The sequence below is a fragment of the Mesocricetus auratus genome, unplaced genomic scaffold (assembly GCF_017639785.1).
Source record: "Mesocricetus auratus isolate SY011 unplaced genomic scaffold, BCM_Maur_2.0 Super-Scaffold_100011, whole genome shotgun sequence".
NCBI classification, from domain to species: Eukaryota; Metazoa; Chordata; class Mammalia; order Rodentia; family Cricetidae; genus Mesocricetus; species Mesocricetus auratus.
The window spans coordinates 73,101,295-73,128,975 of NW_024429195.1; the positions used below are offsets into that span (position 1 = coordinate 73,101,295).

The 27,681-nt window shown below is 38.3% G+C and overlaps 1 protein-coding gene across 2 annotated transcripts in view; it reads right to left on the minus strand.

The window, feature by feature from the left end:
• The window catches only part of Cep83 (centrosomal protein 83), a 92,744-nt gene that overhangs the window by 31,782 nt on the left and 33,281 nt on the right, over window positions 1-27,681 (minus strand). For both annotated transcript variants that reach the window (XM_013111928.3, XM_021225971.2), the window contains exons 4-10: window positions 25,234-25,326; window positions 22,924-23,055; window positions 15,075-15,326; window positions 12,934-13,065; window positions 5,342-5,456; window positions 4,061-4,205; window positions 3,804-3,953 (exon numbers count right to left, since the gene is read on the minus strand). In XM_013111928.3, the coding sequence (XP_012967382.2) occupies window positions 3,804-3,953; window positions 4,061-4,205; window positions 5,342-5,456; window positions 12,934-13,065; window positions 15,075-15,326; window positions 22,924-23,055; window positions 25,234-25,326 (1,019 nt within the window). The remainder of the gene's footprint in view (window positions 1-3,803; window positions 3,954-4,060; window positions 4,206-5,341; window positions 5,457-12,933; window positions 13,066-15,074; window positions 15,327-22,923; window positions 23,056-25,233; window positions 25,327-27,681) is intronic.

Sequence of the window (27,681 nt, forward strand, 5' to 3'; positions counted from 1 at the left end):
TACTAAGATACCAATATGTTAACATATAATATTCATTAGTTAACATTATTAGTAATTACTATTGTATTGATACAATCACAATATTAATCAATGCCAATTAATTGATATTAATTATAACAAACTATTAAAGTAAATGTCTCTTTAAAATTCACACCCTGGGGTGTTTCACTTGCCTTACCTTAGTACTGGTTTTGACATATTAGATCACAAATGAAATATTAATGTGTTGCATAAAGTAGAAATATTCTCTAATCACAATGCAATGAAATTCAAAATGAACAATAAAGTAAGAGAAGCAAGAAGAGGAAGGATATTCTTTCCTACTCAAAAATTTTTAAAAAAATCTCAAGCTGGGCAGTGGTGGCACACGCCTTTAATCCCAGCACTCAGGAAGCAGAGGCAGGTGAATCTCTGCAAATTCGAGGCCAGTCTGTTCTACAGATCTAGTTCCAAGATAGCCAGGGCTAACACACACAAAAACCCTGTCTCAAAAACAAACAAACCAAGCCGGGCTTTGGTGGTGCATGCCTTTAGTCCCAGCACTCGGGAGGCAGAGGCAGGCAGATCTCTGTGAGTTCGAGGCCAGCCTGGTCTACAAAGTGAGTTCCAGGACAGCCTCCAAAGCTACAGAGAAACCCTGTCTCGAAAAAACCAAAAAACAAACAAACCAACCAACCAACCAACAAACAAAAAATTTAAATCTCATAAGGCATAGGATCCAAGGTTCATTAAGTCAACTATTTCTACTGCATCAGTGAATAATTGGAACATTTTAAAACAGCACCACTTGTAATAGTATCAAAGATTTAGGTATAAAACTTTGTAACAGATGAATATGACAGTGAAGAGGAAAAGTACAGTGGCCAGTAGGAAATTAAAAGGAGTGATGTGAGATATTCATGGATTGGAAGGATAAGTATTATTATATCAACCCATAGAGTCAATACAATTCCAATTAAAATCTTAAGCAGATTCTTTTCATACTTAATTTTAATCTATTTTATGTGTGTGAGTTTTTTGCCTGCACATATATACATGCATCATAAGTATGACTGGTACCCAAGGAAGCCAGAAGAGGGCACTAGATCCCCGAACTGGAGTTACACATGGTTGAGTGGTCTGTAACAGAACTCAGGTCCTCTGCAAGAGCAACATGTGCTCTTAACTGCCACGCCATCTCTCTAACTCCTAAAGCTAATTTCTTAATCAAAGAAGAAACAGTACAGAAACCTCAGATAATATAGGGAATGAGCAGCAAGGTTGCATATCATGTATACTTCTACTCGATGGTGCACTGGACAACTACCATTAATCAGATAGACCAGTTAGGAATCTAAAAATTGGTAAAGAAATAAAATTATGTCTACTTCTAAATGAAGTAACTGAAAGTAAAATTAACTCAATTTACTATGCAGACAGAATATAAATTAATCTATAAAAATTTATTGTCTTTATAAACATTAACAGCTAGAAAATCAAAACAAAAGGGAAATACATTTATAACAAGGATTAAGTACTTAGAAAAAACTTTTTAACTCTTTCAGAGAGAAGGAAAAAAAGAACTCAAGGACCATCAAGTCAGTAAAGGTTAATGTGCCACATGCTTTAGAAACCCCATTCTCACTACGCCCGTGGTTCTCAATCTTCCTAAGGCTGAGACCTTTAATACCGTTCCTCATCCTGTGCTGATCCCCACACATACAATTATTTTGTTGCTACTTCATGATTATAACTTCGCTAACGTTATGAATCATAATATAAATGTTTTAGGAGACAGAGGTTTGTCAAGGGGTCACAACCCACAGGTTGAGAACCACTATCTAAGCTAAATTAACACAGTTGATTTAAGGAAACTATAGAGTGGAAAATAATCAAGAATATGTCTTCCTACAAAAAGTGCAGAGTAGAAGAAGTCAGAAAAGCAAAAAATTAAATACAAAGAGGACAGTATTGAAGGTAACAAGGGGGGAAGAAAATTGCAAAATAGCCAGTCTTTCTTTGATCAGTAAATACTTATTATAAATGCAAACGTATTAAATGTGCCAATCAAAAGACAGCCAATGATAGACCGGATAAGCAATGAGATTCAACTAAATGCTACCTACAAGGCCTTCACCATAAATGTGAAGTACAAATAAGCTGAAAGGAAAGCATAGAAAACACACAGTAACCAGAAAAAGGCCATGGCAAATATACCAACACTGAAGAAAATAGACTACACTTCATAAAGTTACAGTAGGCAAGAAGGACATTATAAAATGAAAAGTTCAATACATGAAGAATATATAACAATTACAAACAGCTGGATATGCACCAAACCATCAAAACACAGAAAGCTGGGCTAAGAAGACCATAAGCATGAAGACCCGAGTTTAGATCCCCACATCTATTCGAAGAACACAGTATATAGCAGCACATTCCCGCGACTCCAGCGCTAGGGTGGCAAAGACAGAAGGATCTTGGAGCTCAAGGGCCAGACTGTCTAACTTAAACACTAACCTCCAAGTTCATGGAGACCCTCATCTTTTTTTTTTTTTTTTTTTTTTTTGGTTTTTCGAGACAGGGTTTCTCTTACTGTTTTGGAGGCTGTCCTGGAACTCGCTCTGTAGACCAGGCTGGCCTCCAACTCACAGAGATCCGCCCACCTCTGCTTCCCAAGTGCTGGGATTAAAGGTGTGCACCACCAACGCCCGGCTGAGACCCTCATCTTAAAAAATACAATAGACAGCAATAGAAGAAGATACCCAATATCAAGTTGTGGTCATCCATATGTGCAAAATCTCACAGAATTAAAGGGGACACTGTTCCAAAATAGCAGAGATTTCAATATTCTATTTTCAACGTGCAAATAGGCAACTTACTAAAAGGAACTAAATGCAAGGCATTCTAGTATGGCAGACAATCCCAGACTGAGATTTTTGTATCCCATGCCATTCCTATACCACTCTCCAATAAAAACAAACAAACAAAAAATCCCAGCACCTTAAAGAATTGGCTAAATACAGACCTGGGGCAAGGAAAGCCTAAGCAAAGTCTATCTAGCACAGCAGTTCTCAACCTGTGGATCTCAACCCTTTCACAGGGTTACCCAAGACCATCTGAGAACATAGATATTTACATTATGACTCAGAACAGTAGCGAAATTACAGCTACAAAGCAGCAACAAGTATTAATTAGGAAGATTGAAAACGACAGTGCTGATGCTATGTATGATTCCTATGATGCTAGGAAATGGGGAACTCCTCAGTAAGTGCTTTGAGCATCTAATAATCAAATCTGAGATAGTTTACAAATAGAAGTATAGTGCAACTCATGGAAGACACTAAGAATCTACTAGTCTACAGTGATTAAAGTGATATTTACAAGAGGGAAGACTTTTCAGAATTCCAAATAATAGATGTAGAAGAAATGATGGAAATACTTAAGAAAACACAAGTAACAAATGAAAATATAAGAATGGTGAATGAATGCTAAAATTAGTAGAAGAATGTTTAATGAGAATATTTACATACTCTCAAAATATGGTGAAGGGAGCCTAAGATTATTTATTAAAAGTGAAAACAATCTTACAGTGGACTAAAGATAAATAAGAAACAAGTGAAATGATAAAATCTGAGTAAAGTGAATAGTTCTGCTTTATTGTCCGATTTATTAAAATGCTAACTTCCGCTTGATTACCAATATACAGTAAGGAATCTATTACCATATGAAGACTCATGGTGAAAGGTACAGAGGAGTTTTCTGTGCTACTTTTACTCCACGATGGGGCCCCACCCCCAAAGCGTCTTAAAATAAAAATTAACCTAATGCTCTGAAGCTCCCTCCGGGCGGCCTCCTCTGCCATCTGTGAAGCCCGCAGCTTCTCTTCACTCTGCTCCTTCTCAGACTGCCTCCAGACATCGCGTTCCACTTTCATTTTCTCTAAGTCTGATAGTCGGTTCTCGAGTTCTAGCCTAAAATAACAGATGATGATTGTGTTACAACAACTACAATAAAGATGATCTGAGCGCTCAATGTTTTCAGCAACAAATTTAAACAAACTAAGGTACTAAGGACTTACTTTTCATCCTGCAATGCTACCAGTTTCTGATAACCTTCTTCTTTGGCAGCTTGTACTTTACGTATTAACTCACGGTCTTTTTCCACCAGGAGCACTTTGTGATGTTCAACAGTTGACTTAAGAATTTCATTGTCTGACTGCAATCCTAGTACATTTTTAGAAAAAAAATGAACTGTAGTCATGAAAACTTACAATTAATAAGCATCTGAAACCCAGTAAAACAAAAGAACACACGTGGTCTTTTGGACAGATATTCTTAAAGGTCCTCACAGAGTATCGTCGGTTCATCAGAACTTTCGAAAAATAACAGTGAAATAACTTTTTAAATACATATATACACAAATCTTTCAAAATGTACACTTATTCTTTAGAATCTTGGGAGGTAGAGATCAGTGTAGATAACTACCCAGAGGCTTATTTGCTTGACTTCTTACAGGGGTTCTAGAGCCCCAGAATAGTATAATAAGCTGGCAACAGTAAATTAAAAATAAACCAACAACAATAAAAAAACTGAATCTTTCAAAAAGAAACCTAGGACTCCAGCAAATATGCTACATTTCTGACAAAAATATAACAATAAGGAAAGTTTCAAGCTTATTGAGAGAATTCTCAAATTTTGTGATATTTTAAGAGGTAAATAACTATAGAAAATTTAAATTTAACCTTAAAAAATATAATACACCAAACTTAACACTAAAAAAATTATTCTCAAGTCAGATAATATATAGAAATAGTCAAAACAATCATTAATGAAAATAAACTGTACTCAAAGAAAGCAGAGGTCAATTTAAGCAGTTAGATTGTTAAAGTAGTTAACAAAGAAACTTAACCTCTGAGAAATCTTGATACATTTTAAGGCTAAAATGGAGCTTAAAAATAAGCACATGTTGAATAAGGATTCAATAACTGGCCTAGGATTTACAGCAAAAGCAAAAAAAAAAATTATGATTGGAACCTTTCTCCTTATATTCTTCCTTTAGCCTAATAACCAGATGACCTCTAAGTATTTAAAATTATAAGCACATGAAGGACAAGCTCACATTTTCAACGTTTCTTTTAATTCACGCAGTAATCAAGAACTATTATATAAACATAGATAGTTCATTAAAAAGATCACAGAATGAACAAAACATTCAACATAATAAAAATAGTCCCCATGTACTCTAATATTAAAATTCTGTAAAGGCCGAGAATCTGGAAAAGAGCTCTGGTTGCTTTGTTTTAATAATCTGAATTTAGACCTGAAAATAACAGAGAAAAGCATGGGAAAACATATATTACCATCCAGTTCACTCTGAATCTTATTCCTTTCTCTTTCTAGCTCACTCTTAGCTCTGGCTGTCTCCAGTTTGATGTCAGTTATTTCTAGTTTGTTTGAATGTTTGAGCTCTTTCACCTGTTGGTTATTAGAAATTGAAATTATTATTGGGTCATTTTCTTATCATGCAGTACATACACCTAAGAGCATAGGCAGAAATAAGGAAATAATCTGGTAGTACAGGGTGTAAGTACCTTCCAAGAAAGTATCAAAGGCCCAGAACAGCATGTGAGTCCCAGAGATACCAAACAAAGTTACCTTTTCCTAGTGGAACTAAGGCATTACTTACAAATACTTGGATAGAGTCACCAATCTTAACTACACATAACTAACATCCACTGACAATTCAGAACATGGTGGGGTCGGGGTGGGGTACACATGTTGAAACTTTGCTTTTAAAAAGGAAAAACAGCTGGGCATGGTGGTGCATGCTTTTAATTCTAATCTACTCAGGAGGCAGAGGTAGGCAGATCTCTGTAAGTTTAGACCATCTAAGGCTGGTTGGATCTAATTTCAAAACAAAACTAAAAGGTGGCAAAAAGGGCAAAGGCACTCTAGGTAGTAGGAACAGCGTATAAAATGTTAATTAAGAATAACATCATGGGGGGGTGGCGCATGCCTTTAATCCCGGCACCACTCGGGAAGCAGAGGCAGGCGGATCTGAGTTCGAGACCAGCCTGGTTTACAAGAGCTAGTTCCAAGATAGTCTCCAAAGCCACAGAGAAACCCTGTCTCGAAAAACAAAAGTAAAAAAGCAAAAAAAAAAAAAAAAAAAAGAATAACATCATATAATCTGCTCTTTAAACAATGAATTATCCTTTACAATAAAGCACAGGGAAGCATAAAATTTGTGGAGGGATGGCAGGGAATAAGAGTTATTATTGTCTTAGTTGGAGTTACTGTTTCTATGGAAACACCATGACTAACGAGGAAAGGGTTTATTTGGCTTACACTTCTACATCATAGTCCATCATCAGGGAAGTCAGCACTGAAACTCACACAGGGCAGGAACCTGGAGATAAGAGCTGATGCAGAGACCATGGAGGAGGATGCTTACTGGCCTGCTTCCCCAGGCTTGTCCAGCCTGCTTTTTTTGTAGAATCCAGGACCACCAGCCCAAAAGTGGCACTACCCACATTGAGCTGGGCCCTCCCCCCAGCAGTCACTAAGAAAATGTTGCATCTTAAAGAGACATTTTCTTAATTGAGGTTCCCTCCTCTCAGATGACTTTAGCTTATGTCCAGTTGATATAAAATTATCCACCATATTGCTCAACACACTTGCTTAGCTATTCAAGGTAGAATAATTAACTTTGTTTTAGAAAGCTAACTCTGATTTAAAATGAGTTAGGTTAAGAAATAAAAGCAAAGAACGCAACTCACAGCAAAATAATTAATAAAATAGGCCAAAAAAGGACTGACTGACTGAACTTGGAGACTAAATGTGTTTGCATGTGTAAGGTAGAAAGAAGGGTCTTTTATTACAAAATCTGCTTCTTCTAAAACCCCAGGTGAATGTGAAAACAATTTTCAATACTTTCCGTAACTATTCCATCACATATCATTTTTAGTCTGAATATTCCTAGCAAATAATTCTAGTTCATAAGCAGTATTACTTCATCCAACAAATATTTACTGAATGCTTATTATGTGCCAGGTACAATTCTAAAGTCAGGAATACAGCAGCAAATAGTTTTGTCTTTCCAATCACCCAGACTATTAACATTTCACACAAACTTTGAAAATTATATACAAAAACATTAAGCTTTAACCTACAGATATGTAAGATAAACCTGTACTTTGACTTACAACAAAGTTTAAGATTAAAGAATCATAATAGAAAACTACAAACATATTCAAGCCAAAACACAAAATGTGGGATAGGAGGAAAAGATTAAGTTATATAGAGCCCAATAAAACAGAACAACAAATGAAAATGAGAGTTAAGACACAAATCAGGTAAAGGTCCAAGAGCTAAAAAGAAGAACCACCGACAGAATAAAATATTAATTATAAAGTGATAGACAACAACTGACCTTTGGGCTCTACACACTGTGCATACATACGCAGAAAAATGTGTAACACATACACACAGAGAAAAAAGGAAACAATCTCAACAGGGCCAGGTACAGGATTGATGCTGTTGAACCACATATGCTCAAGGAACTTACTTGTTTATATTATATATAACTGAAGATTTTCTTTACTGTCATATTTCTATGATCTTAAAGGAATGGATTTACTTACATAACCAGTAATTGTTATATTTCTAAAATATATTTTATATTTATATATAAAAACACTAAGAGGAATGTTAAAAACATGAAAGCTTAGTGAGTAAACTGTCTGCCTTACAAGCATGAACATCTGAGTGTGGATCCCCAGGACCTATGCTAAAAAGAAAAACTATGTGGCAAGTCACTAATCCCAGAGCTAGGGCAGCAGAGACAGACAGACAGACAGACAGACAGACAGACAGACAGACAGACAGACAGGAGAAACCAGACTAGTCTGTCTTGGCTAGCAAGAGACCTTGTGTCAAAAAGTAAGGTGGAGAACGACTGAGGAAGACAGCTGACCATGACCTTTGTCTCCACACCCCAACGTGCACACAAATGACAAGTTCAAACCTGTGACTTCTGCTATTAGTGCCATAACCACTGTATCCCTTGTGCTCAGGCTTCCAAACTCCCACGGAAACTAGAAACCTCACTCCAAGAGCTGATGGCCTCACCCATCTTTACCATGCTAAGTTAGTCTTAAATGAATGTTTTAAATTGTGGTTTGGTCTATGCTTTTGATAACACACAATCAGATATTCAGCTAAAACAGAATTTTAAATGGAAGCACTAGGCATTTTATAGTTACTCAAAATCTGTTAAAGTAGACAAATCTACAAAGCGAAAGGAGGGGGGCTGGCATCTGTTGCTCTTTAGAGAACCCAGGTTCAGTTCCCAGCACCCACATGGTGGTTCATAATGGTCTGTGACTCCATATCCCAGGGACCCAACACCCTCCTTCTGACCTCCACAGACACAAGGCACAGATATGGCACACATACGTACATGCAGACAAAACACTCATACATCTAACACAAGTAAATTTAAAAATTTTTAAACAAAACAAAAACCTGAGAAAACAATATGAAGGACAAACAGGCTAGTTTAAAAATGTGTTATGCCAGAAGCTCTGGCTATGAATGTCAAAGAGATGATACTTAAAATTCCAACCTTTTTCTAAAATCTGAGATGATATGACTTCCATAACTTAGCTAGGTAGTCACAATTTGGGGGAATGGTTTTCTGTAACTAACTTTGATTTCCAAAGATTGAAAACCTCATGAAGCAGCTTAATGCTACTCAGTGGATGTGAAATTTCATCATTAGGGACATCATTTTTAGGTCATTTATAATAATGCCTTTAATCTGAGCCATTGATACTGGCAAAGCTTTGTTCTAAAGCCTAACATTTACAAATTTAAATAACTTAGTTAAACATACCACAGGTGTTCCTTTGCATTGCAAACAGCCATTTGCTAGGATTGCAAAATGTTGATGAAAATTTCAAGTTGCAAAGAAAACTGTGACACTCACGTTAGAAATACTTTTAAAATTATCCTTCCTGCAATTCTTTTACATATAAAATTTTAGATGAAACTTGCTTTGTCTAAAGTTGAAGGATATATTGAATACTCCATTTACATGCAAACTACTTTAAGTGTGCCTTAAAAAATACAGGCAATTCTCAGCAAAGTGCTAATAAACAAGTATAGAGAAAAAATATCAAACTGCTGCTTTCCTTCAGTAGAATAAGAGACACCATTTATTCTCTAACCTGAAAAAAGAAAGAACAATAGTGGTGGGTGTGTGTACAGAATACAGGAGAAAAGGGTCAGCCCAAAGGTGAGCCAGAGAACTAGGGTGGACCAAACTGGGGTGCAATAGCTCCACCCGCCCAGAGTTAGAAGCCACCACACCAAAGCCTCCCATAACCAATGTCCTACTGCTTCATCTAAAGTTCCAGTTATTGCAGGAACCCTGTCAGGCTACTTGGACCTAAAACAATAAACTGTTAGTACTAGATACTTAATTATTATTTAGCAAAACTGAAAACAATGTATATAGGGCTTGAAGAAAAACTTGAGAATTCCCTATGTCCTGAGTTTACTACTTTGTGCTTTATATCTGTTTTTATTTGGAGGGGGATTGAAATTTTGCTACATTCTTACCACTGCAGACATTTAATCTCTATCTGCTGTCCTAAATCAGGAAAAAGTCACATCATTGATTCAATTCTAATGGGGTTTATACTATATGAAGTTGAAAGAATTCTTAGTGATCAAGAGAAAAAGGTCTTGTTGTACTTAGGAAATTGGATCCCAGTGAAATCAACAAGATATTAAAGATATGAAATAGTTTGCCTAAGGTTACACAATTACTGACCAGACAGTCTCTGGGGGGGAATAAAACGAAATCTGTATTCTTTACTTTCATATTTAAGGATACACTAGAAATAAAAAATAAAATGAATGATTTAGGATACAAAATATGTCCATCTGAATCAAGCTCATGGACTTCCCATTGTATTTCATTACCTAGTCCCAAACGGTATCGTTTCTGAATATAATCTAAATTTAACCCTATAAAGATAACATTTAAAATTAGAAGATATTAACAGCTATGGTTCGGAATGTAGTTCACTGGCAGAATGCTTGTTCAGCATGCACAAAAGCATAAATTCCACTCCTAATGTCACAAAAAGGGAGGTGGGGAGAAGAAGAGAAGAAAAACTAATGTATGTGTATATTTAACCTTTAAAAATGGTATTTGTAACTGAGTGTGGTGGTACACACCTTTAATCCCAGCACTCTGGAGGAAGAGGTAGGTATCTCTCTATTTGAGGCCAGTCTGATCCAGGCTGTCAGTTCCAGGACAGCCAGAGCTACATAATTAGAGAAGCCCTGTCTCACAACAAACATTTTAATGGCCTAGATTTACTTACTTTTACTATCATTTATGTCAGATAAACTAAATGAAACATCAGCTACACAACAACTTGTATGCGTAGATATAAAATCTGCAGTATAAAATAGTATAGATTTTTAAAATTAAATTGGAGTAAGGGACATGCAAATGCCAGGTGCCTATGTGGGAGATCAGAGGACAACTTTCATGAGTAAGTACTAGGAATTGAATGCAGGTCTTTAACCACTGAGCCATCTTGCTGGTTTTTAATAGAAAAAAAGTCAAGGGTGACATCCAATACATTTAAAATTATAATCTCAGTGTTTCAAGAACAAAAACCCAATTTTATCACAAAAAGATTTTAAAGTTAAACTTATACTAACAAAACAGTCATTTCCCAAAACAGAATGCCACTTTATATGAAAAATGGTACCAAGAATATTATAAGCCTGAGTTATTAGTACATTAGTTTTCTGTAGATACAATTACATAGGAAGTCAAATGGTCACAAGATTGCATGACAAGAAAGTGACTAAGATGTTACATGGCCACAGGTTAAAACAAAGAGTGTAAATCACCCATACAGAAACCTATTAACTGGGCTTAAAAGAATTCTAAGGGAGGTGACCTGCAAGGCTGGAAAAACTGACCTCAAGACCAAGGGTTACTAACAAAACCCCCAGTACCAGGGATGGGTAAGTCCTTACAAGTTATTGGCAGGGAGGCGCCAGGCTTTGATATTCTTTCTGCCCCCTCTTCTCCTGGTTGCCATCAGAACTGGACAAGGCTCTTTTGCAAAAGACCCCACCCATCAGGCATGTATGGTATCGAGAAACCAAACTGGAACTGAGCTGAGAACCTCCTCCCTATTAACTAGCTGTCACAGTCCCATAACAAAGTTAATCAGATCTTTAAAGGGAAAAAAAGACGTCAGATGGTTTAAGTCTAACTTCCAGTAAGCATTATATTTTCAGTGAAGCCATGCTACCTCAGCTGTGGGGTGAGGGGGAGGAGGGACCACTTTCTCTCTTCTCACTCTGTACACTGCCCATGAGCCATCTCAGGAAATTCTTGGCCAAGAGTGCATAATGACTAGACAATTCCTTTAGTTGAATATTTCTACTATGCTACAATTTATATAACTGCCCTGATAAACATAAAATGACTTCACTGATTTGGAAACCAATCTTACTTTCAAGGTCCAAAGACTAAAAACTGTAATATGTTAGTAAGTATCTGTTAGATCTTATGATAAGCATTTTACTTATAATACCTCATTTAATTTTTCCACAATTCCATAGATACGTATATGGAGACAGCTATCAAAGTTTCAAAGAGAGATATACAAAGTTACAGAGCTAATTAAAAAAAAAACTAACTTAAATTCAGTCTGTTTACCCCAAAGTTGATCTTGATGTTCTACATAACACTTTTGTTGCTGTTATCTTATTTCTGGTGTTGAACTACCTTATATACACATATTGCATTTGATAGGGGAAAGCTGAATTTGAGAAAAACTTCATGACATAAAGATGACTTAAGAACATTCAAGTTACATTTTAAGAATGATTTAAAAGCAAATTAAGTTGTGAAAATTACTTACTGAAGAAATATAACAAGTATCTGCTACGTGAATGTGATTCTCCAGGAGGCAGATGGACTGCAGTGATAAAAGTAATGGCCTTGCTATCATGGAGCAGACATTGGTTAAAGGAGATAGTGGTAAGGAGAGATTTAAAAACAAGTAGGGGTTAGAGTAATGTCTCAGTGGTTAAGAACATTGATGCTCTTGCAAGGGACTAGGTTCTGTTCCAGGAACCCACAAAGTGGCTAAGAGCCATCTGTAATCCTAGTTCCAGGTAATCAGAGCCCTGTTCTGGCTTCCTTGAGCATCAGACACACATGTAAAACAATAAATGCATACAGGCACACACAGAAAATAAAAAATGAATACAAAAAGAATGCTACTAAGAGCTATGAAGAGGGGAAGGAGAGATGGTTCAGCAGTTAAGAGCACTGGATGCTCTTCCAGAGAATCCAGGTTCAATCCAAAGCACCCATGTGTGTGTTAACTCCAGTTCCAGAGAACTGACTCCCTCACACAGACATACATGCGGGCAAAACACCAATGCACATAAAATAAATAAAACTTAAAAAAAAAGACCTATGTAGAAAAACAGAACAGATTAGGAATACAAAGGACAAGACAGAAGATGGAAAATGTTAGTTCACTATTTTAAAGACAAAGAAGGCAGGCCTCTTATATTAGGTTACAACTAAAGAAAGGAGGGAAAAGTTCATGGCAGGCACATGCACAAAGACCCCAAGGAAGAGTAGACTTTTTCAAAGCAAGTCAGTGAGGGAATGAAGTGACTAAAAAGGAAAATGGATGTTGATTGCTGAGGAAGGACTAAAGAGTCAGGTCATACAGAGCTCTGCATGGGTAGAGAATACAAAAAACAGCTAGAAATCTATCACATTTAAAAGACAAAATGAGGGGGGGGGAGATTTCACTATAGGGAATTCAAACACCAATTTCTACATCATTGTGTAATCTCAAGCTCTCTAGATGAAGTATGGCAGGCAACTCACTTCACTGGTCAGCGTACTTATTTCTCGGTCAGCTTTATGCAATTTGCTGATTAAACAAGTGTTTTGTTCATTGCTTGATTGTAGCTCTTTTTCTAAGCGTTCAGCCTGTAGTTTAGCTGACTGCTTTTCAGCCTTCAAAAGATTTTAAAACATATATGTAATCTTTCACATTTATTGCAATAAAGTAAGCATTATATACAATATATATGCAATCAGACACAAAAATAATTATTAAAAATTTAAGCAACAACTAAGTCCCAAAGTAACAGTTTTCTCAAACCAACCTGTAGAATTCAAATCTTTTTCTTTCAGGAGAGAAGGCACTTACAACACTCGTTTAATACCTCAGTCTGGGAAGGCTGGCATAATTCTACCATGGTTTAGACTTTCTAGCCCACAAGTTATAGAAAAGCATTTTAGAAGACAGAAAAGGATGCTGACAAGTCCCAGAGAAGTGGGTAAAACTTGCTGTCCACAGCCTGATGACTGGAAATAGATCCCCAGGTCCTAAATGGTGGAAATCGAGTACCAATTCCTACTGGCTATCCTCTGACTGCGTACTCACACACGTATCTGTGCACGCCAAACAAAAAATATAAAATAGCTGAAAATCCACAATCAATGAAAATTTTTTTCTAAAGGAAGAGATAGATGCAAAATTTCAAAATTCTCAACTGTCCTGGAGCCTCCTGAAGTACCAGCAAAAAAGCTTTTGACCTTAGCACACAATTAAGATTCTCATTGAAGTATCTAAATTGACAGAAATTTCTTCAAAGTGATACATACTCAAAGTATTCTTTTACCAGAGAGGAAAAACTAAAGGCTTTTCAACATTTCTACTCAAGATAAATAAAATGACAGTGTCTTTACACTTACAAGATAACCTCAGTTTTCTAATTTCTATGCATGTTTACTATACTAAATAAGGACTGTATTCAACAAATAACTCAGGGAATAACAATTATTTCCTTAAAATATAAAACTACATTCTTTGCATACAACAGCAGCCCAGAAATGCTGGAGAAAAAATATCTGTTGTCATGTATTTATTTTTCATTTTATCTGACAAATGAGAAAAACTAAATAAGGCTCTTCTGAAAAATGTCACACATGAGCCATCTATCTTTGTCATCATTAACTTATCCTGAAAGCCACTTTAGATGCGTTGGTCAAAGTCCACACGCTATTCACCAGCAAATACTCCTCTTATTCTGTCACTGTGCAAATATACTAAGGACTGTGAAGTGGCAACCTAAACAATCTTACTGTTAACTAGCTAGTCTAAGGTTCAAAAACACTGACAAGTTTAACACTGATAAGTACTAACAAAAGCTTTACCCTCCCCTCTAAAAATATTTCTGCTCTTCACAACTTACCAAAGCACTCCATATACCAACTGGCTGCCAGCCATCATTTTGTATTTTGAAACTGGATATACTACAAAGCATGTGCCCATAATCTCCTTCCAGACCAACCATTGTATAACTATCCCAAAGGAAGAAAAACCAACTCTGACCAAACTAAATGGAAATGTGAAGTCTCTGTTCCATCTTAGGCCCAGGCACCAAGAGGCATACACATGAGTAAGATGGACACCAAGAGTTTCTCGAGTGATACCTCCCAGAGGTCCTAGTGTGGTTCTGCCAACATTTTCTTTCTCTAATGAACTCAAGGAAAAAATTCAGTAAAGATTTGTATGCATCAGTAGCCAGTGTTCTTTTATCACTTTGGCTAGAATCTGTTATAAATTATATGTAGCACATTATATCTGCTCAAATAGGATTTTTGATTTTAAGACTTTTAATTCTAATATAAGAAATTTATGATTATTTTTGTTTTCAGACGATTTTAGTCTTGAAAAATTAAGAAAGCAAGTTACATATCCTATTCTGTGACATTTTAAGAGTTAGGTCATTTAACTTAGATGATTATTCCAAAAGAATACATATCTCCTCCTAAATGTAGTAGCACAGCTACTGCTGATGAATCAAAACCTTTCTTCTTTACGAGTACACTTGGGACTACACAAATGCGTCAGCCTTAGACTGGCGAGCATGTGTTTATACTCTAAAACCAAAGGCTTGTCGAGTGCACCTTTAAAACTCATGCCATACTCTACTGGGAAGCAATTAAAACCTTACCTCCAAGGACCTGAGCGCAGCCTGCATCTCAGCCAGCTGCCTCACCTGTATTCTTTGGACACTTTCTACATGAGCACCAGAGTTCTCTTTCTCAGCCCTTAATTCTGCTACTTCAGCCTCTAACCCTTTCAATTTCTGAAGCAAATGGGTTTTTTCTCGAACAAGTTGCTCCACTCGTTTGCTGTCTCTCGTGGGATCAACACTGAGCAGCTGGTTTTGTAGTTCCTCTTTATCCTTCTCCAACCGCGCAGCCTAATAATTTGAAAAGAAGCATACGAGCTCTAAATTATTGAATTTTCAGTCATGAACATGCTTTACAAGTCAGTAAATTAAAATTAAAAATTACACAACATGAAAGCTCAGGTTCACAAATGAAGGAAAAAGAAAAAAAAACCAAATGTCACGTTCTTCACTTTGTAGCCAGCATGACTCAATTTTAAGGGCAAGAACGTCCTCCGACTTTCCCTCTCTCCCCCCACAGTGTCTGGCACAGGGCTTAATCAGTTGCTGACTAAAATTGCAAATTGTAAATACTACCATAAAATAATTATTTAAAATACAAGCCCACAATACGAATTCATGCAAGGCCAATTAAATGATCACTCCCAAATTTGTCCTTTTATGTAACTGTTAATTCTTTGGCTATGTCTAGGCTAATAAATCATCTGTTTGAGAGCAACTAATTCACACAAAATCTGTGTAAATAAATACAAACACAATGGATGAGCTTTTAAAGTGACCGCCACCTATTCGAGGTCTAACTGTAATGATAGCCTAGGTCTTCTTTATCATGTTCACTATTCCAGGGTATATCACAGTAACCAAGAAACAAGAAGATACAAGTAGTCTCCTCCTTCAATAACACCTCCCACTGCCAGATCCACACCCTCCTAATGAGTAGGCTCCAGTTTCCTAAGACCCAGAGCATTTCAGAGGCCCCTTGCATCTCAGGATTAAGGGACAAAGCACTGAGAATAGACCTCTTCCCCTATTAACGATCTTGCTAATTTTCTATAACTCATCATTACTTCTACTTTTAGTTCTTCATTCCTTTTATATATTAATTTCCCTCTTCTTCTGTGTGGTGCCAGAGATTGATCCAAGGACCTTGAACAAGACACATCAGTGTTCTATATTGAAGTACAAATCCAGCCTCACTAGCAATATTTTTATTTTTTCTTTATATTGGTGTTTATATTATTCAATTGAACCACTAAAAAATGAACACTCCAGGCTCAATCTACGTCAAAGGAACATGAAAGAAATGCTGTGGGACACAGACAAAGTTGGCAGAGCTCTCAATAAAGTAAAGAAATAAGAGGCTTCTACAAGGTGTTTCCTCTTCTTCAAAAAGGCAGTTGAGGCTCTCTCTGATCGTTTTCAGCCCTACAATTTAAGGGTTCCCAGTATGATTTTGTGCATGAGGGATTAAAGATATTAACAGGGCATAAAGATGGAAATACCCAGTATATAAACTCATTTTTTTCCAGAAAATTCATCCATGAAGTTAAATGTCAAATGCCCAACTAAGGGCTCAGTGATATACTCATGCAGTACTCACAAGACTCCACAGTCTAATTCCCAGTACCATGCCACCCACCCAAGAAAACCACCAAATAAACAGAAAAGGGCATAACTAACTAACAACTCGGTTCTAGTCCCCATCCCATATTCTTCATTTTTTTCCTTCAACTAACTATATGACTTTGTATTAATTCACATTATTTCTAAATTTTAACTTTTTAAGAATTGTATACATAAACTCTATTTATATCGTTTTCACCCTCCCTATCTCCTCTTTAGCTCCTGTGATCCCCCTTCCTCTCAAATTCATGGCCTTTTCTAATTATTGTTTCTACAAATATTGCAGGTATACACACACATACACTCATACTCCCTTTTGAGTCCAGTTACTGTCACCCATATGTACATATATTTAGAGCTGACCACTTAAAAATAGGAACTTATCAGGGTCTCTATCTAAGGAAAAACCAGATTCTCCCTCCCTCAGCAGTCACTGACTGCCTGTAGCTCTCCATTTAGGGGTGGAGTCTTGTGGAAATTTCTCCCATCTACTGGCATGTTGAGTGGTATAGTCTTTTGCAGGCAACTATACTGTTTAGAGTTCATGAGTGCAGTACCTCTGACATATCTAGAAAACACTACCTCATAGCATTGTCCTGGTTGTCTGTCTCTAACAAACTTCCCATCCCCCTTCCCATGATGTTCTGTGACCCTTAGGTATAGAGGTTGTATTGTAAATGTCCCAAAGAGAGTTGTGCACCACACAGTCACATGTCCTTTATATTCTGACCAGTTGCGGATCTATATAGTATCATCCATCTGCTGCAAAAGAAGGTTTTTTTTTTTTTATGAAGAACGAGAGATGTACTTCTCTATGGGACTAAAGGTATTTCATACAGTTGAAAGTTACATTATTTTAGAAAAATATCAGTAGGTGCCCCTCTAGGGTCCATGATCGCTTCATTGGTTCTTTGCTAGATTTACAATAGCAGGTACAAGTTCTCTTCTACTGAATAGGCCTTAAGCTCCAATTAGTCAACTGTTTGTTTATCCAAAAATAGAGGTGCCATTAATCCCCTGTTGTGGTGTCCTGCCTAGCCAGTAGTTCACAGACTTTACAGCTGGGTGGGACTGTTGGTAACTTTGCTCCCTTGGTAGCTTGCATGGCGCCTTCCAGACGAGTACCAGCTTGATTCCTCAAGCCCCATGACAAAAATACGTGGTATCTTCAGCAAAAGGGCCTTACCTTCAAGTTGTAGGAGACAATCAAGGGCAATGGTGCTAGCCTATATTGTTTTGGAGCTTCTTGGACAGCCCTGGTAAGTCACTGATTTTTCTTCCAGCTTCAGTTTAAATGACTGACTTACACTGGCTGATTTTTAAGGTACCGCATAAAGTAACTCAAATGTTTTGTTTTGGGCAGTGGTGGGGTCTGAAGGCAGGCTCATGCACATGGTAAAGGAGCACTTAACCACTCAGCTACATTCTCAGCTGCAAACACCGTTAATATGCTATTGTTAGCGGTAGGATGGTTCGTCTAGGGCAGGAGTCAAAGTATAACACAGGTATAGACTAGACAATGGTGCCCTCAAGTAAGATAAAAAGTGAGTAGTAACACTATCTCTTACAGTGCCACTTTACATAAGGCCACACAGCTAATACTTGAGAGGCATCTGTATAATACCTACAAAGATAGTTGAGGCAGTGACAGCTACCAAGATTAAAGTTAATCAATTCAATCAAGATTAAATTCTATATTTATAATTTTTTAACCAGAATTCACTATCAAAAATCCTTCCTAGCCAAACTGGTGACCACTGCTTTCTAGTTACCAAACTCATTTATCCATTTGCACAATCAATACTAAGTATTTTGTATCCCACACTATGTGAGGCAGTAAAGATGTGTACAGCTCAGCAGGAAACCTCTGCAGGTGAGGAGCCTGTTGTACTCAATCACTGCCATAACAACACTCCTTGTTCATTCATCTGGGCAGACTTTGGACACATCCTCAGCTCTTCCTTCTTCTTCCATTTTTAATCAGATTCACATGTCATTTTCCTTGATGTCCTTCATTTGTTTTGATCGCAATTCTTCCTTTCAATTTCCAAAGGTCTTTCTCTAATTTCTCTTCTTTGACATCTATCCAAATGTGCCTGTACTGCAGTTACATTCACATTTACTTTATCCTCTTCTAGAATAAAAACTTGCTTGACAGGTAAGACAACACTTGGTATTAACTAATTTTACTTTTCTAAAAGTTGAAGTAGAAGAAATGGACAGAAACAGATCAGGAGTTCTAAAGAGTAGTTGGTTTCCTTTACAAAGGACAGTAGTATCAATTCAATTCCCAGAAACACATAGGAAAAGGGAGTGTACCTAATTGCTCTATCCATCTTTGTTTTTATTGCCTTTGTGGTGTAGCACACAGAAAGAGTTAAGCACACAGACTCTAGAATAAAGAGCCTAAAGCTTTGCTTTTCAGTATTTTATAACTACTCTATACTTCCTTCTGGCTTGTAAGAATGTTGTCACTCTTGCCTTTCTTTTTCTGTATGCAATATCCTTCCAAAGATCATACCACATTGCCCGGGATGGCTTTGAACTAAGCAGTCAAGGATCACCTTGAACGTTTTTAAAAAATATTTTTATTTCTTAATTATGTGTGTATGTGTGTATGCACTTGAGTACAGGTACCTGTCCACAGAGGTCAAAGGGAGGTGTCAGATCCCCTGAAGTTGGAGTCATAGGCAGTAGCGATCCACCTGAGTTTGCTGGGTTTTCTATAAGAGCAATATCTTAACCACTGAGCCCAGCCCCTCACCTTGAACTCTTAATCCTTCTAACTCAGTCTCCTGAGTGCCAGGAATAAAAGCATGTATTACCAAGCCTTGGTTGGTTATTTTTTAACCAAATCCTTTATTATCAGAAAACGATAGAGTATATAATATGTCAATTCAGTGTTTGCATCTATTGCTATCTTACATTTAGTTTTGAAACTCTCTTGGTTTTGACATGAGATTAATGATTTTCAATTATATCTTGAAATAGTCAAGAATTTATGTGACTCTGAATCAAAACTAAAATTTGTTTTGGTTCTTAAAAAAAAATCACTGTTGAAAGGAAAGGATAGTGTGGCGATTTCAAAGAAAATGGTCCCCAAAAGGAGTAGCGCTATTAGGAGGTGTGGCTTTGTTGGAGTAGGTGTGGCCTTCTTGGAAGAAATGTGTCACATGAGAGTGGGCTTGATGTTTCATATATGCTCAAGCCACACCTACTGTCTCAGTTCACTTCCTGTTGCCTGAAAGATGTAGAACTCTTAGCTACCTCTCCAGTGCCATGTCTGCCTGCATACCACCATGTCCCATCAGGACAATGACTGAACCTCTGAAACTGTAAGCTGCCATCACAGTTAACTGATTTCCTCTGTAAGAGTTGCTGTGATCATGGGGTCTCTTCACAGCAACAGAAACCCTGACTAAGACGGACGACGACGTACCACCTCACTGTCACTGAATGACGGACAGACGGCGTACCACCTCACTATCACTGAATGACGGACAGACGACGTACCACCTCACTGTCACTGAATGACGGACAGACGACGACATACCACCTCACTGTCACTGAATGACGGACAGACGACGTACCACCTCACTATCACTGAATGACGGACAGACGACGACGTACCACCTCACTGTCACTGAATGACGGTAAAGCTTGCGCTCTACTCTCCCTCCTCTGATGAAACACAGGCAGGGAAGGGCACAGCATCTCACACCTGCATTACCCATGACGACACCAAGGCAGGCTGTGGGAGTACTTTACTACTCAGAGAGACTATCTTTGCTATTAAGAAAGCTGGTCCTATAGAATGATTTAGAAAGCATTCCTACTACTTTCTGGCAAGTATTATCGAGAACTGGCATGAGTTCATTCTTAAATGTAAAAATCACTTATTAGCTGCCAGTTGTTTTCCACTGTATGCTAGACCCTGAAATTATGTTTTTAGTGCTGGGTTCTTTGATTCCCTTCATATTCCTGGATTTTTATCCTGGGATAGAGTTACAAGACAGTAAATCATCTGATCTTTCATGTCTCGCTGTGTATTTGTTAGAACCAGAACATTTAGTCTAGAGAGAACTTAATTTATCATCCTGGCTGGCTGATGTAAAAGCAAATCAGTTCCATGTGAACTCTGGGTATTGTTCTCCCTGGACCATTTTCAATCCTTCTCTGGCTTTGTAAAGTTTCCTCACACATAGGCACTAACTAGTAATCAACTAAAAACTCAGGAGCTACCATGCAAAATACTAACATACTCTTATACTGTGTCCTTCAAGTTCACTGGCATGGCCTTGCACAATCTCATCTTTCATGAGAGGAAAATATACTAGCAGTAACATTTTATATATTAGTAATAGCATTAGTATAGTATTATACTATACATATATTATACATTATAGGAATAATATATTATGTTATATTAATAAAATATGTTATATTAGCATATTACTATACTATAATATACTAATATATTTTATATATTAGTGATAACAATTCTTTTCATCAATAAAAATAAAGCCAACAAAATCAAGAGACTAAAGAATACATACAATCACCACCACATAAGCACATCAGCTGATTTTAAAAGCAAAGTCTAAACTAAAGCAACACTATAAAGAACCTCAGCAGTTGCTCTCAACATACTGATTCTTCATTTTACATTTCTATTTTCCACAACAGAATGTCCACAGGCCATAAAATCTGTCATACTTAGAGATCTGAACAAAGCCTTTTACAATCACAAATAATATCAATCAGCTGAACTCTTAACAAAACTGAAGCTGTTGGGCAGTGTGGTAGTTTGAATGTTATAGGACCCCATAACCTCACAGGGAGTGGCACTATTAGAGGTGTGGCTTTGTCGAAAGTAGGTATGACCTTGTTGGAGGAAGTGTGTCACTATGTGGGCAGGCTTTCAGGCTTCCTAGGCTCAGGACACCATCCAGTGTCTCAGTTAACTTCCCGTTGCTGAAAGATTTGGATGCTCAGTTACTTCTCCAGCACCGCCTCTGTCTGGATATTCCCTGTCAAGATGATAATGGGCTGAACCTCTGAAACTGTAAGCCGCCACCCCCAATTAAATGTTTCATTTGTAAGTCTCTTCACAGCAATCAAAACCCTAACTAAAAGAGGTGGTTACTGATCAGAGTGATAATCTCAAATCATCGATCATTTCAAACTTAAAACTCTCACACGAGAAATGAGATTTGAGAGTTAGGATATCTACTACTATTGTGGAGCTAGTTGATAGCTTTGTGAAATTTCTGACTATTTGATATTTTGTGCCCCAGCTTCTAATTTCAAATGAGTAAGTCATCTTACTATTAAATGAAAATGAAATTATACCTAAATAAAGCATTTAAAGCTGTAAGAATAAATAGTTAAGTGCAAAACCCCATTTTAAGTATCCATAATGTTCAAGAACTATTATGCTAAGAACTTAAATGATCGAAAGTTTAGATAGTTTCTTATTTATGGAACAACCAAGAAACTACCCCTGATAAGAATAAATCAGTCTAAGCCAAATACTGTGGTCTTAGCTTTTTTAAAAGCTTAAAACACTAGATATATGGTAACTGGTAAAGGGAGGTAAGGATTCCAAATAAATACAATAATATAAATAACATTTAACTGCTTTTCTATATAGTATATAGTACACTGCTACAAATATCAGCCTAGTTTTATAAACATTAGAACATAATTGCTACTTGTTCCTTCTATTGTAAAAAATCATTAAGAGTAAGACAGAGGATTAAAGAAAAGAACAGTTTTAGCAAAAATAGAAGACAAACTGCAAAATGAGTAAAACAGCTGCTTAAGGCAACAGAGATGAAATAAGAGTACATGCTGTAGGGAGTGTTGCAGTGGTAAGTGTCAAAAACAAAACTTGAGGGTGATGGTTTATAGTAACATCAACAAGATACAAAGCCTTAAAGGAGACCTACCTATAAAGTGATTGGTCCTAAATAGAGAGCAGTACTAAATAAGGAATCACATAAGTAATATTTACAGAAGAAATTCTCTCTCCATGACTATGGGCAACATGAGACTGTGTGATATAACTATCTCCATTGGCTATGGCAAAATGAAATAAACAGTCAAAAGAAAACACAAGAAATTGCTGACAAAGAAAAGAAAACAAATACTTCACTAATAAGTAAAACGTAACACACAACTCTTGGGACTTATAAAAATATATAATCATAAAATTGTATCCATTACAACAATCTCTGACAAACCAGTATAACTAATTACTTACCTCTAATTCATATTTCATTTTTTCTTCTTCTGAAATACGAGTAAACTCTTCCTTCTGGTGCTCAAATTCTGACTTGAGAAATGTATGCTCATAGCGGAGCTTATTATATTCAGCTCTATACCTTTCCACTTCCTAAATTACAAAGAGATTGCAATGCATGACAAATTCAGAAGTGAAAAATGTGTGCCTTCTCTAAAACTCGCTGTACAGTATAATTTTTGGTATATTAACAGCCATTCTGAAAGGAAAAGATAAGCATAACAGACATGTGAATGGCAGCAAGGGAGTTGGCTCAGCAGTTGCGGTGCTTCCTGCTTGAGAGCTCTGATGCCCAGAACCAATGTAAACACTTGGTGGACCCGATGGCTTGCTCGTAACTGAGAGCACAGTAGCTGGCCTAGCTGGGTCAGTGAACTTTGTTCACACGAGAGACCTGCTTTGTGAATAAGGTGAAGTAGTACTCAAAGGCTCCTGCCATCAACTTTGGTCTCCACACATGCACTTCAACATGCGCCCACACACCCACATACAAGAGCACATACACTTCATGCAAGCCACTCACATACACTTTACCCATGAAAAAGGAAAAAGAAAAATGAAACAGATTAGGATCCTCCTTGAAATAAAATACCATTCAAACAAGACTTTGTCTTCACTGATTTTTATTGTGGTAACAAATGTAAAACATCACAAAAGTCACCACCTCTGGATTTAAATCTTAGTTAAGAACTTGGCATGTCTTTGAAATTATAGCTACATTTTAGCAAGCATAACAAATTATAAAATATCACTCTCTAAAAGTCAGACTAGATAACTTCAAAGTAGAAAAAAGGTTATTTGAATACTTAGTATACTAACTTAGAGTTTAATCAAATATTACAACAGTTCAACTCAAATATACTAGCCTGAAGAATACAACTTTCCACCTTTCCTGATTACCAGAAACACCTTAAGTGCTCTGACTTACCACCAAACAACCTATAAAAGCTGCTGGCCCTCTGACTATGCAACAGGAATCTTATGCAACAGAGCAGTCAGCTATGGAAGATTCCTGTACAGTATTTTAGACTACTCCAATCTCCCAAAGGGGTCCATTTTGAAGGGAACAGTAATCATTTAGATGTGTAAGACCTAATATATTTGTTTCAAAAATTAGCATATAAAATGTCTAGGGCAGTACCTAATTCACGTCTCTGCAGTTTTTTCCTGTCCCTTTATCAAACATTTAGTAATGTCAGAAATCCGGTCTTGACCCCAAAGTAATAATGAGTAGTTTTCTTTTTGAGGTTGTGTGATGTTAACACTGATTGTCCTTGGCAGGATATAGGGTCATCTAGGAGCAAAGCCTCCAAGCACACCTCTGGAGGACCGTCTAGGTGAGGGTGTCTCTGTGAACACCTGTGAGGGTTAGCCAGGGCAGGTTAACTGAGGTGGGAAGACCCCTCTGTGCGGGCGGCACCACTCACTGTGCTGGGGCTCTGAACTGGAAAGAAACGAGAAAGGAATGCATGAGCATTCATCAGCCTCTGCTTCCTTGGCAGGATTCAATACAGCCGCTACCTCATGATCCTGCCATGCCTCCCTGCCTTCATGGACTGTACCCTCAAACTGTAAGCCACTGCTCCTTCCCAAAGTAGCCTCTGTCAGGGTATTAAAGCAACAGGGAGAGTAACGAATCCAGTTCACATGAAATCCACCCTTTCTTTCAGTTGTCAAGTATCATTTCACCTACTGTATGTTAGGAACTAGTCTTAGGAACTTGTGAACAAAAACAAGTTCTTCTTTTCATGCAAAGGAAAGGAACTGCTAAAACATTCTATTGTGTTCTTCCATTCTAGAAGCACTAAAACAAAAGCCACAATAACTAAGCAAATTAGCATATTAGAAGGTAAGAGGTCCTGCAGAAAAACTAAACTAGAGCGGTAAGAAACTCCAGGAAGTTTAGGCGGTGGCAGGAGAGCAGGCTGCAGTATTAAGTGGGAAAATGGGACAGAAAGCAGGCTTAGTGAAGAAGTAACATTTTGGGCAGATTTGCAAGAGATTAAGGAGTCAGTCAAAAGAGATCTAAAAAATATTCAAGGCAGACATAGCACTAACGCAAACACTCTTGAATCACACCATTTCTTGAACGCCAAACAAATATCAGGAGACCAACCTAGAGGAGGAAGAGAACAGAGAGATAATGGAGTCCAATCCTATCAGACCTCAGAGACCACTGTAGGAACTGCCATGCAAAGGATTTGGGTAAATGAAGGATTCTTTTCACAGAGACACGAAGATGAATGCAGTTATTCTATCTTAGTTACTTACTTCATCAAGACTCCGGAACCGCTCTCGCATTGGAGCTTCTAATTCTTGTTGTATTTGGGCTTTTACCAATTCCAGTTTTTGTGGTGTTAATACCTAGTACATAAAGCAATACAAACACCTATAAATACAAAAATGCCAAGTTTCTTCTATGACAAGTACTAATTATAGACATTTTTACACTGTGGTTAATTTGTATAATCCTTAGATATGACTTATCAGGGACAGGGGACTAGCTTAGCAGTTAAAGCACCTGCCACACAAGCAAAGGGTGTAGCAGCCTGCCTATAATTCCAGACTCAGAAGGTGGAGACAGGATCCCCGAGCAAGCTGACTAGCAAGACTGGCCTTTCTTGGCCGATACTGGGTTTGACCTAGCTCTCCTCTGGATGAATAAGGGAGAAGAGCAATTGAGGATGGTTCTCAACATCACCTCAGGCCTCCACATGCATTTCCGTATACAGGCTCTCACACGTGTTTCCACAAGTATGTAAAGACATGCATGCACACATGCACTCAACACACATACACAAAATGAGTAAAAGAGAAAAAATAAATGGTACTAATTCCTGAAGGAAGACTTTAAAAATCTCAATCTTGGTATCCAATAATATGACTAATGAAAAAAAATCATTGATAGTTTTTATATCAGACAATTGTGGTGCATGCATCCCAGCACTTAAGAGGCAGAGGCAGGCAGATCTCAGAATTCGGATCTCTGAGTTTGAGGCCAGCCTGCTCTATAAACTTAGTTCCAGGACAGCCAGAGCTATAGAGCTATACAAAGAAACCATCTCAAAAGTGAAAAAGTGAGACAGGGCCCAGGCTGCAGCCAGACCTGTGTTGATATTCAAGGTTCCTGCTGCCATGGAAGGCTATACCACTGCTGAGGTCTGGGCTGACACCTGGGTCAGGTGGGTGTTAGAGGGCCATGCTGCCTCTGGGTTCATGCCATTCTGGGTGACCTGTACTGCCAACCAAGGCCATGGTGACATCTGGACCTGGGCTGCTACCCAATACCGTGTCTGCACCCATGGTCCAACTGCAGCTGGAGTCTGTATAGACATCTATGGCCATTGTCACCACTAGGGGCCATGTGGATGTCAGGGGCCTGGGCACACCTAGGGATAAGTTGGTATCCAAGGGCTGAGCCTCTGCTGGGCTATACAGATCTGAGTGGCCTGTGCTGCCACCCAGGGCCATGGTGTTGTCTGGGTCCATATCCCTGCTGCAGCCATGGTCTGTGTTGAAGTCCTAGGCTCCTTTACTATCAAAGTCTGAAAAAACTGGGTTGCACAGAGTGCCCCATGCCTCACTGGCTGTAGCACTTGGAGAGGGAGTCCTGTACCTCTCCTGAGCAGCACAATGGGCTGACCCTGTTGGTGGGGGTACAGGTGAGCCAGCCGTGAAGGCATGAGGATGGGAGAGCTAGAGCACTTTTGTCACTGCCACACAGTGACGGTGACATAGTGGGGGAGGGAGAGATACTCCCCTAGACACCTCACCTGGGGAGCACACTAGAGCTGACACGGTTGAAGGGGAGGGGGCAGCAGCAGGTGAGCCAGCCCTATGGACATGAAAGCAAGCAGGACAACGGCACCCAGCACCGTCCCTAGCATGCCATGTGGTGACATGGGTGAGGGGAATATGCCCTCCCCCACCCACCTCTTGCCACCTGCAGTAAGCAGGAGAGCTGGACTCAGGGACATGGTGATGGAAGGTCTGGCCATGCCCCTCACCAGCTGCAGCACTCGGGAGAGCAGGCCCTGATGGAGTGAGTGTGGGGGAGCCAGCCTGACAGCGAGAGCAGAACAAGCCCTGCTCCTCGCTGTTCGCTGCATTGGGTGAGCCAGCTGGGACAGCGCTGGAGAGCTTGTCCACGTGGTGAAGATGAGAGAAGGCTGGCAGGTTGACCAACCCAGCTACCCCCCAGAACCAGAACCAGGACTATGAACTGCTGGGATATGTGGAGGGGCCAGACCTGCAGATCCAAAGTTACAGGATCTCCATGACACAAGGTAACAATAGGATACCCAAGAGGAGCCCCAGTGAGGGCCCAGTATCAACAGTGTAGCAGAAGCCAGAGGCCTCAAACCAGACCAATGACTCATTGCAGGAGCACTTTCAAGTACAGATATCTGACTAAGGAGTACACCGTGACTCACTGGGCCACACTACAGCTTCCATGCTGGGATTGTTGGTTTCATTCCTGAGGGAGGGTGCAAGGGCAGAGGGTGGAAGCAAGGGAAGAAGGAGGTGAGTGGGACTGCGATGCATAATGTGAAATCCAAGAATCAATAACAAGCTTTTAAAAAATTTAAGAAAGTCAAATTGTTATTCTGACCAGCAAAACTAAATTTGTCTCTATTCTGTCATACTCTCTTAGAGCACTCACTTCAGTGAATAATTAATATTTATGTAAAAGTAACAACATATGGGCACACTTCTTGT